Source organism: Schistocerca gregaria, chromosome 1 (genome assembly GCF_023897955.1).
Source record: "Schistocerca gregaria isolate iqSchGreg1 chromosome 1, iqSchGreg1.2, whole genome shotgun sequence".
Taxonomy (NCBI): domain Eukaryota; kingdom Metazoa; phylum Arthropoda; class Insecta; order Orthoptera; family Acrididae; genus Schistocerca; species Schistocerca gregaria.
Genome location: NC_064920.1, coordinates 1,062,716,937 through 1,062,729,017, shown reverse-complemented (window position 1 = coordinate 1,062,729,017; position 12,081 = coordinate 1,062,716,937). Strand labels below are relative to the sequence as shown.

Here is a 12,081-nt window from a genome sequence, read left to right as displayed (position 1 = left end):
TCACAATGTTTTTCCACTGTGAATATCATCAATGATGAAAACCGTTTGTGAATAAGTATATTAGAAGACAACACAGTGTGTACCATGCTGTTGACAGTCGCTTGAAAAATATTTTTTACGTCATATGAACAAGCCGTCCGGCGATAGATATTTGGTGCTAACCGTTCGAAGCCAGGGTGAATCTCTAGTACATAATACTTAAACACATTTTCCAACTCACCTTTCCCCCAAATGCTCGTGTCGAGGCAAAAGGCTGCTTGACTTGCATGTTGTGAAGATGCTCGGAGATTCTGAATAGTCAACCTTTTGGAAACGAGTCTGACAAATGACTCTAAGCACTATGGGACTTAGCGTCTGAGGCCATCAGTCCCCTACACTTAGAACTACTTAAACCTAACTAACCTAAGGACATCACACACATCCATGCCAGAGGCAGGAATCGAACCTGCGACCGCAGCAGCAGCGCGGGTCCAGACTGAAGCGCCTAGAACCGTTCCGCCACAGCGGCCGGCTCGAGCCTGACGCAACCGTTTCAACCGTTATACCTCTGTTGTAACCACCACCAATTTAGTTGTTAAAAACTTTCTCGAAAAGACATGGGAACTTCCTACAGCACTGCACGTCACTTGATGTCTTTGCACTTCTTCGCTAAAGTGGAGGCGCATGTTCTGTCGCCACGGGGCTGATTTCGCGCTGCAAGTTCTGCCAGACGTGGCACTGTTATCATGGTTGCATACGAAACACATTCGTATCTTCCACAGCAATTGATGTACCCTGTAGCACGTCATAATTCACATAAAGGCTACTGTGATAATGACGTGTAGGACGGGATGTTGGAAGCATTGTATCGCGGCATATTCGTTTCCTGTGCCTGTCGGAGGATATGATCAAGAGTTAAAAATGACGTGGTCAGGTGTTGCCATTAGATCACACTGACATAGTTAGCATTCTCTTTACGGCTAGATTGTTGTGATACTGGACAATCCTGCTCCCAACCCCCCACCCCACGCTCCCTGAAATTTTGCTTGGGACAGACTGATCTGCAGCGTAGCCTGAGGTCTAAGTTACTGTGGGACGTGACAGTTTGTTGTGACTTGGCGAAAGCGAATGCCGAACATAGGTTTTGGAACGGACTGACCTGTAGCATAGCCAATTTTTTTCATTCGCACCATTTTGAAGCTTGGGAGTTCTTTAGTGACCGAATCCGCATCTTGCGCAGTAGATATATGACACGTGCTGGTCTGCTATATAATTTGCCTGTTTGGAAATCTCAGCTCAGTGTTTGATCTATGTAAAATACTAATATTTTATTGTAAAGACTGGTAACGTTCTAGTTTTGCTGTCTTTCTCTGTAGTACATAAGCCTTAATCAAACTGGTAGATCTCTCCGTCGCTACCACCACACTGTGTTGCACATTGTCGAGATTGTTATCACGTGTGATGAGTTCTGTGTCATCTACATACAGACCTGCATCACATGGAAAATGCGGGCAAATCATTTATAAAAATAATGAACAAGGTAGTCCCAAGAACGCATCATTCGGACGCACTCTTTGTAAGTGCGAGTGTTGGTGGTGATGTTGGATTAGTTTTTTAATTTAGTGACTTGGAGGGCGCGTGTAGAGGATGGTATGACGGCAGGACAGGTGTTTTACAGTATAATATAACTGCGTGGGTGATGTACGTCGAATGTTACAGCACATAGGCTATACATAATTTTGCTTACACGATAAGAAATCACCGTCCGCAGTATCCGAGCGGTTCTAGGCGCTTCAGTTGGGAACCGCGCGCCTGCTACGGTCACAGGTTCGAATACTGCCTCGGGCATGTATGTGTGTGATATCCTTAGGCTAGTTAGGTTTAAGTAGTTCTAAGTTTTAGGGGACTGATGACCTCAGATGTTAAGCCCCATAGTTCTCAGAGCAATTTGAACCATTTGATAAGAAATCTTGTGAGGATTGGCTCTGAGCACTATGGGACTTAACATCTATGGTCTTCAGTCCCCTAGAACTTAGAATTACTTAAACCTAACTAACCTAAGTACATCACAACACATCCATGCCCGAGGCAGGATTCGAACCTGCGACCGTAGCAGTCGCGCGGCTCCGGACTGAGCGCCTAGAACCGCTTTTTTTATTTTTTTTTTTGTATATATTTATATGAAACTAATAATGAATATCATAACATAATAAAAACGCGAATGTCAGGAAAAAAATTTGCTAGTGTCACGAGGCGAACCACCGCCCCAATAAACAACTGCTTTCAGGGCAGTGACGCTCCTCATTGCGCTTTTTTTTTCCCTAATAAGACGCTACCCCTTTTTTTTTATCTGGACAGGAAAGGAAAAACTACAAAAAAAATGTCTATTTGCCACCGCCACTTGTATTCTAACAAAAAAATAAAATTAAATGCACCTCTTCAGGCGTTGGCACCTATCTACACCTATTCCAAAACAACTAACCTATTACTGCAAAGGTGTAGGAAAGGAAGAAAGTAGGGGGGAAGAAACATAGAGAGTAGCGATAAAAAAATGAAATTTGTTGTGAACAGGAACTTTTTTGTTTTTTTTTAGTTTATTGTATTGCATTTTTGTTTTCTTTATTTTTCTTTGTTTTTTTTTTTGTATGTATGTTTTTATTTATTCATTTTTTTGTATTATGGCAGTCGTTGCACCAGAATTCTAGGAGTCGCTTGCGCCGTCTGATTGGCGGAACATCCAAACGTGTCTTCTCGAAATTTTAGTGGGGATTCCGTGTGTAGTACGTTCAGAACATCATATCGGCAAAAAAGCATCAGCATCTCATGGCTTGGACGTTCCAGCTGGAAGGCGGGTCATGAAAGGCGCTCCGTAGAAAATTGGAAAAGAACTGCTTGTATCTGGGGTTGCGAACAAGTGCACAATGTCGATCGTTAAGGTACGTCCAATAACCTAGTTCTGATTTCTCATCGGGCCCAAAAAGGTAGCGGACTGTATGACCGCGTATCCAATTCACGGCATTAGTTTTTGTTGTGGGGTAATGAATCACATCCGGGAATAGAAGCGTCAGGAAAGTAATCTGAGCAGGCGCCTGTCGGGTGAGGAAAGCCAGGATACGCTGCGCGAGCCTCCAGACGTCAGCAGACGGACCACATGAGAACCGATGAGCGTCCGTGTCCTCTACACCACAGTGAACACAGAGTGGTGTGTCGGCAAGGCGGATGCGGTGCAAACGAGACTGGTTGACCTGTTTGCCATTGACGGTGATATACCAGGTGGACTGAACGCTGGTGTCGAGGTAACCAGCATGCACTGCTTTCCACACACGGCGCCATATGATCTGGGGAAACTTGTGTTCAATGGGGTTGGGGGTTTGACACATTTGTAAGGTGTCGTATACAGTCTTTGTCTGGAGTATACGGAGAAGGGGTAAGGAGTGCAGAATGTAACTGATTTCAAAGAAGAAGTACCGAAAGTGATAAAAGGGGGGTGGAATGTCGGATAACATGACCGGGGCTGACATGGAGACTGGTGCGTATTCACGCAAAAGCAGTCCGGTCAGGCTCGTCGGGCAGCGACGCCAGACTTTCAGTTGGGAGCTAACAAAAAGTGCGGTAACTCTGTCTGGCACATGGAATAAGCCCACTCCACCACGCTCCCGCGGAAGGGCAAGGGAGGAATATTGAACTTTAAATAACATCCCGGCACAGACAAAGGATCCCATCGCCATCAACATACGACGTGCGAGGGTAATCGGAACCGGGAACACTTGTGCCACATGGGGGATGCGTGAGGCGTGATAAACATTCACGTATTGCGCGCGCTGTATAATGTCGAGGGATCGAAGCCGGTGGTCCACAAGGCCAGCCCTGATCGTTTGTAGGAGACGTCGACCGTTGGTTGCCGCTGAGCGACGGAGGTCATTCATAAAATCAATGCCCAAACAGCGGACACCAGCCGCTAGACCACCACGGCCGACTCTTGTGAGGATTCCATGACATTTGAGAGACTAGAGGAAATGCAGTTATTGAAGCTAATTGTTAAGGAATTCACATGCTGAAGCAGATCAAATTACATTTCCGTTCCAAGAAGGCTTTGGCCGAATCCAGTTGTAATCAAATAAGGTCCCATCCAACACGGCGCAAATGCAAATCTTGCTGGACGAAATATTCAACGGCCGAGAGGAGATGTACGATGCTAATGTCCTGAAAAAAAAAGACTTATGGTAGGAATAGCATTTGGTCCCACGCTTCCGTGGCCGCAATTCTACCTCCGCACTACACTAAACTAATAAAATATTAAGAATTCTGTATTGCGAGTCACCAAAAAGACATCAAGTCTAGAAGCTTGCTGCATGCTTTGAATCAGACGACGTTACTGTTCTAGAACCAGAACCCATTCGGTCTCCTTGCCCATCCTTTTCAAGATAAGATAGAGCTTCTTCCCTTGCAGCCTCGAAATTGACGGAAGTTCAGCTTTAACGTTATGTCCTTTCAACAGTCTGCGCCGTCTGTCACTTCCTACAACAGACCACTCTGACTCCAGTGCACTGTGTGTTTTGTTACGACTATTGGAGTTCTGGTGGAGCATCAGGCGTGATGCGGAAGCATCAGCATTGGGTCCAGACTATAGAGGTGTTGTGTGTCCGTAGAACAGAACTGGACACGTGTGTGGGAGGAGGAGGAGGGAGAGGAGGTGCTATTTCTGCCGCCAGTGTGCTGGTGGGCGTGGCTCGCGAATGTCGGTGGGCGGCACAGTGGTGGGCGGGGGCGGAGGGCGTGGGCGGGCCGGCCCAGCCCAGCTTCCGGTGCGTCTGGGAAGTGTCACGCAGCCGCACTCCCACACACGCAGGCACGCTGCTCCAGGTGCGAGGCTCATCTCTCCTCGTGACGTAGGTGCAAGGAAGAGGGGCAACGCAGCTAACGTACACAACGTAGAAGAACCAAGAGGGAACAGCAAGAACGGAAACGGAGAGAGGTTATAGAGAGCATTTCTCTCCTAATGTTTAATCTGTACACTGAGCCGAAAAATCGCGGCGTTAAGGCTCCGCTTCCGCGGTTCGGGCAGAGGCGTCGAACCCGGATCGAATACGCCCGGAGTATTAACGGATCGGTGTGCCGGCCAGCCTGGATCTGGATGTGGTTTTTAGGCGGTTTCCCACATCCCACTAGGTGAATACCACGCTGGTCCCGAAGTCACGCCTCATTTACATGATTCACAAACATTTAGAAAACGTTCGTATACTCTGACATGGATAACATTAGACATAGACAGTTGGGGTGGACATATGTCTACCCTGGGTGGATGGTAATGGGCGACAGGAAGGGCTTCCGTGCACCCTTTAAATTATCCTTACCAGCTCCGATAGTAACAGTGCCGACCACGCGGAGAAGCGGGGCAAAGGCAAAAGAAAAAGAAGGGAAAAATAAAAAGACTTTAATCTTTACATCGAAGCAGCAGTGACGGATAGAAAAGAAAGGTTCAGGAGTGGGATTAAAATTCCGGATAAAATGATATCAATAATGAGATTAACTAATGACGCTGATATACTAAATGAAAGAGAGGAATAATTACAGGACCTTTCAAACGGAATTGTCAGTGTAATGCGCACGGAATATAGACTCAGAGTTAACAAAAGAAAGAGAAAATGTTGAATATTAGCAGAAACGAGGTTATCGACAAAGTTAATATCAAACTTAGGGACCATACTGTAGACACAGCGAAGGATTCTGCTACCTAAAAATCAGACACGCATGTCGAAACGAGGACGACATGAGAAGCAGACTAGCACGTGCGAAGAGAGCATTCCGCGCAAAAATTTTTCTACCAATATGTGCGCCTTAATCTCAGGAAGAAATTTCTAAGACCGTATGTCTGGACCATACTGCTATCAAACCACTCAGTAAAATATGAACTAAAATTCTCGCATAATAGCCATAATAGTTATTTCAAAACAGCACAATAATTATAAGAAAAATCTTACCGGTTCGATATCATTATTAATAACCTCCTAAATAATAATTCAAAAAATTCTGTGTCAGAAATATCATCAGAAATAGTTCACTAACAGTGGAAATAAATTCCTCTCGAGCGCTTACAAAATCTCACAATTCATAATTAAGTTCTGGCTCATTCTTAATAGAAATCCCCAATCAGAGAGTTGACAACAAGTTAACAGTAAAACCCTTACCTAAGACTCGCATTCGAGAGGGCGGCGGTTCCAACCCGCGACCGGCCGTCCTAATTTCGGTTTTCCGTAATTTCCCTAAAGCGCTTCAGGCAAATGCCGGGATAGTTGCTTTGAAAGCGCACGGCCGACTTCCTTTCCTGATCCGATGGGACCGATGACCTCGCTCTTTGGTCCAATCTCCCAAACCGACCAACCAACGCAAATCAACCGCCGATCGCTAGGAGGAGGAGCCGTTTGGTGTCGTTTGGTTTCGAGTCCGTTGCGGAACAGCGGCATAGCCGTCTGGCAACGTACGACTGAGGAGCTGACGAAAGGGCCTTCTGGGAGATGCATCGAGTTCTGAGCTCCCACTCCGCCTGCTTATAGTGTGGCTAGGCGTCTATCACACCTTAAAATTGTAGGTGCCAATGCGGCATCGTTTTTGAAATATTGCCTCTTAAAGTTTGGGCAGCTCTTTATATACACAAAAGTTTCACTGTTCTGGCAAGTGAGCGAGACTCCCGTCCAGGCGGCCCTGGTTCGAGACCTGTCCATGCTACTTTTATTTCCAATGTTTTTTCAAATGTCTGTTTTATTTTATAATTAATCATGATCATTCCGCAAGAAATTGATTAAAAAGAATTACAAATGGCTCTGAGCACTATGCGACTTAGCTCCTGAGTCATCAGTCCCCTAGAACTTATAACTACTTAAACCTAACTAACCTAAGTACCTCACGCACATCCATGCCCGAGGCAGGATTCGAACCTGCGACCGTAGCAGCCACGTAGTTCCGGACTGATTCGCCTAGAACCGCTCGGCCACAGAAGCCGGCGCTGGCTTCAAACTCCGATCCGTCCGTAATATTGGCGAATATCAGTAGTTTTTGCACACTTTACATTCACGCACCGGCCGCCTTAACACTTCACTGTCCACTTGAGACACATTACATGCACCGCTGTCTGCTTTTAGTCACCGTGCCTCTTACTTCTTCCGTCCTCGAAGCTAAACGCTCTTGCCAGCATAGCTTGCATCAAGTGATACCATCGCATTCGCTTTCCACACATGCCCACGTTCGTTCCATCTCCATGTTTCCGTCCATTGTCTCCACACTCAGCGATCGTCCTCCTTTCAAAGCCTGCCCACTCCACAGATAAAGCCCTTACCTCCTTACGAGGACAACACGGCAAATGCCATAACCTAATTTACCAGAAACTTCGCATAGTGGAAGAGGGGTCAAAATAAGCGAACAAGTGTGTCGGCTTATCCGTAGATATTCGACCGTTGCTGGAAAAACGACGGTAAAAGTTTCCGAGGTATCGTCCGCACAATATCGTCAGAGGAAATCGTGGCTCAGTGGTTACCATCGCTGTTTCTCAATTTTCGGAACCCAATTATTACTTTTATTTTTGCTTTTCATTTATATATCCATATCTCTAAAAGATTACTATACGACTGTTTTTCAGTGCACATTGATACGATGTTGTCCTTATTTGTCTACAATTTGCATGCAGGTAAAGAATTTTTTTAAAAATCTGAAAATTATTTGAAATTGTTTTCGGTGAAATTCATGGTTAAAATGGCTCTGAGCACTATGTGACTTAACTGCTGAGGTCATCAGTCCCCTAGAACTACTTAAACGTAACAAACCTAAGGACAAAGCACACATCCATGCCCGAGGCAAGATTCGAACCTGCGACCGTAGCGGTCGCGCGTTTCCAGACTGTAGCCTCTCGGACACCCCGGCCGGCTGAAATTCCTGTAGTGTTCCTTGATTTACACTCAACTGCAAACGCCAATTTTTGGCAAAGCAAACGGTTATGCGTGGTTTGCCGCGAATTTATTGCCAGTGCGCGAAATTTCACCAGTGTTAAGGAAATTTCTTTCCCGATTGACATTTATACGGAGAAATGTCACTCTGGCAAACCTGCCTTCCTGTGATCCTCGTGGTGTTCGAAGTATCTGTGTCGAATGTTTCTGTGATCGGTATCACCAAAGGGAAATGCACCAAATCTTTCGAATAATAAACAGGTGAATACATATGAGAATTAATCTAATTATGCGGTACGAGAATGAAATATCAGATCACGGGAACGTAAAAGATTGTAACCCCTTCACATCCCATACATACATTATTTCGAAGTATATGTGTGATACTTATGGTGAAATCTAGTTGTAATTTTACAATTAATGTAATGCCCTTGTATGCCGCAATTTGATAAAAACATTCCTGTAGTTGCCATCTAGGGACATAGATAGATAAATGAAAATAATAAAGTAAAATAAATAAATAAAAACAATAATCGGATTTCGAAAACGGGGAGTGTAATTAATTGCCCGCGATGCTAACAATTGATCCATAATTTCGTGTACCGATATTTCACGGTAAAAGACACATTAAGTCCCTCAAAAATACCTCAAAGACTTTGCCCGTCGTTTTTTTTTTTTCAGAAGTATCTACGGATAAGCCGAGACACGTGTTCGCGTATTTTGACTCTCCTTTCATTGAGCGAAGTTCCTGGGAAATCGGATGATGGCACTTGCCGGGTTCTCCTCGTCAGAGGAATTCCACATACATAGTTGGGGCAGTTTGGTCAAGCCAGATGGGCTAGTGCCAGCCTAGATCACCGAACCGCCCACAGCACACTACATAAACTTTAGATTTTCTCTAAAATATGTGAAGCATTTATTCTGAGTTCATAATGAAAACAGCTGATGATTACAAAGAATCAAATCTCACACTCACGTGGCCTCAACCCCATGAGCCTCCTCCATTTTGAAACTATGACAATCACTGTCCTGTTGGAGCTGCCAGCTGCAGTCACTGAAATAAAGCAAATATGTAGCATTCGTTGACCAGCGATAATAAAAGAAGGCTGTATTTCCGTCACAGGCTCAGAGTGCTACGTAAAAATACGTCTACATTCGTGGATATGAGGCAGTTACGGGCTAGGTCTCATAAAAGAACAGAGCGAACTGAGTTCCACAACATCGCTGTTTGCGGATTCCGAGTTGATTCCTACAGAGGAGATTTTCGGTTTCCAGAAATGTCGCAAATATTTTGAAGGCGGACGACATCTAGGGAACACATTCAGTAGTTGTCCTATTTTGGAGCATCACTGAGGTCCCGTTTTCTGATATTTTCAGTATATAGTAAATTACTGGTCCACTGCCTGAGTTGATCAGTGTGTATGAAGCTTTCGACAGCTTAAGGACACAGTTCTAAAGGAAACTGATATTTTTTGGTCACTTACCCAGAATGGATGACAACAGAGTAACCAAACACCTCCTCAATACATTTGTAAAAAAGAAATCAAATCAACCTAGACTCAAGAGTTCAAGAAATATTTACAAGCAGCTGTGTAAGATAGGAAAGACAGGGGCAGTTTTAGAATAAACGTCCTACAGATCGAACGATTATAATGCAAGAAGGAATTCAAGAGTTCAAGAAATATTTACAAGCAGCTGTGTAAGAGAAGAAAGACAGGGGGGGGGCAGTTTTAGAATAAACGTCCTACAGATCGAACGATTATAATGCAAGAAGGAATAGAAATCGCTTCAAAATTACTGAGGTGAGAAGAAAGCGTCAGAGGCAAAGGATTAGTGAATACTGGAGGGAAATAAAGAGAAACAAGATATAAAGACATGATACAGGAAAAAGAATTTTTGTAAATGAAGCAGTGACTTATACTGTCACTTTCGTTAGATTATTTTTGAAAGAAAATCTGTCAGGATTTATTATAATCCGTACGACATCCTTTAGCTGCTATATTAGCTAATGAGTTTAGTCGCTCTTGCGTTACACAGGATGGACAGTTTTTATGAGTCTAAATTTCGAAACGTTTCTCTAAATAGTGTGCGTTCGTGACCGTGGGTCATCTGTAATTTCTCTACGATGTGCAAGTTCTGAAAACGTTCACTGCCCTTCATTTTATGAGACAGATTCTGGAAGTGTTTGACGACAGTGAACATCTTTCAATTGCGGAGTTATATATAGAAAATGAACTACTTCTGTGCAAATTCCGTTTCTTTGTCCTGAAACTAAGTCTATGTGAACTTTTAGGCACCTTCTTTACTTCACACTCGGTTTTCATTTGAAGCTCAACGACGAACCAAGTTAAATTTCTAAGACATAATTTACCATGATCATCAGCGCCAACATCAGCAATTTGACATCTGCTGTTGGAGAAAAGCCTCCTCTACACTTCTCCATCCTTTACCATACCGTCAGGTGGCTTGCGGAGTATGGATGTAGATGTGGATGTAGATGTAGATTTTCAGTTGTAAGCATCTATACCGCTCTTGCATGTTTTCATGACTACCAAATATTACATACATCTCGTTTCTATATTTTATTATCTCTTGGAATACAGAAAATACCTTCTGTGACGCAGCCACCATCTATTCTCCTGTCTAGATTTATAAAAGTCTCGAAATTAAACCGAGCGAGGTGGCGCAGTGGTTAACACATTGGGCTCGCATTCGGGAGGACGACGGTTCAATCCCGCGATCGTCCATTGATTTAGGTTTTCCGTGATTTCCCTAAATCGCTCCATGCAAATACGGGGATGGTTCCTTTGAAAGGGCACGGCCGACTTCCTTCCCTAATCCGATGAGGCCGATGACCTCGCTGTTTGGTCTCCTCCCCCAAACAATTCAACTCAACCCTCTTGAAATTAGATTAAATTGTTTCTGAAAGCTGTAAGAGTCGCAACAGAAATACAGGGTGATTCAAAAAGAATACCAAACTTTAGGAATTTAAAACTCTGCAACGACAAAAGGCAGAGCTAAGCACTATCTGTCGGCGAATTAAGGGAGCTATAAAGTTTCATTTAGTTGTACATTTGTCCGCTTGAGGCGCTGTTGACTAGGCGTCAGCGTCAGTTGATGCTAAGATGGCGACCGATCAACAGAAAGCTTTTTGTGTTATTGAGTACGGCAGAAGTGAATCGACGACAGTTGTTCAGCGTGCATTTCGAACGAAGTATGGTGTTAAACCTCCTAATAGGTGGTGTATTAAACGTTGGTATAAACAGTTTACAGAGAATGGGTGTTTGCGTAAAGGGAAAAGTTCTGGACGGCCGAGAACGAGTGATGAATATGTAGCACGCATCCAGCAAGCATTTGTTCGCAGCCCAGGAAAATCGACTCGCAGAGCTAGCAGAGAGCTGCAAATTCCACAATCAACTGTATGGAGAGTCCTACAAAAAAGGTTAGTTATGAAACCTTATCGTCTGAAATTGGTTCAAGCACTGTCTGCAGCTGATAAGATTAAAAGAATCGATTTCTGTGATTTTATCCTTGCTCAAATGGAAACAGATGAATCTTTCATTTCAAAGATTGTGTTTAGTGATGAAGCAACTTTCCACACTAACGGGAAAGTCAACCGTCACAATGTCTGTATATGGGGCACTGAGAATCTGCGGGAAACAACTCAGTATGCAAATGACTCGCCCAAGGTGAACGTTTTCTGTGCCATTTCAGCCAATAAAGTTTTTGGTCCCTTTTCCTTTGAAGGTGCTACTGTAACTGGACTACAGTATCTGGAGATGTTAGAGAATTGGCTGTTCCCTCAGCTCGAACAAGAAGCACAACAATTCATATTTCAGCAGGATGGAGCGCCACCACATTGGCACTTATCTGTCCGTAACTACCTGAACGTCAACTACCCGAGGCGATGGATTGGCCGCCAGGCACCCCGTGATAGAGCACTTCATCACGGGCCTCCAAGAAGCCCTGATCTTACCCCCTGCGATTTTTTCTTATAGGGGTATGTTACGGATATGGTGTTTCGGCCACCTCTCCCAGCCACCATTGATGATTTGAAACGAGAAATAAGAGCAGCTATCCAAACTGTTACGCCTGATATGCTACAGAGAGTGTGGAACGAGTTGGAGCATCGGGTTGATATTGCTCGAGTGTCTGGAGGGGGCCA

The 12,081-nt window shown here is 44.3% G+C and overlaps 1 protein-coding gene across 1 annotated transcript in view; it reads left to right on the top strand.

Annotated features, from left to right (window-relative positions):
* Positions 1-4,872, top strand: part of LOC126288157 (microtubule-associated serine/threonine-protein kinase 3-like) — a 424,127-nt gene extending 419,255 nt beyond the window's left edge. The window contains exon 11 of the mRNA XM_049984894.1: positions 4,629-4,872. Within this exon, the coding sequence (XP_049840851.1) occupies positions 4,629-4,872 (244 nt within the window). The remainder of the gene's footprint in view (positions 1-4,628) is intronic.
* Positions 4,873-12,081: the final 7,209 nt, after the last annotated feature.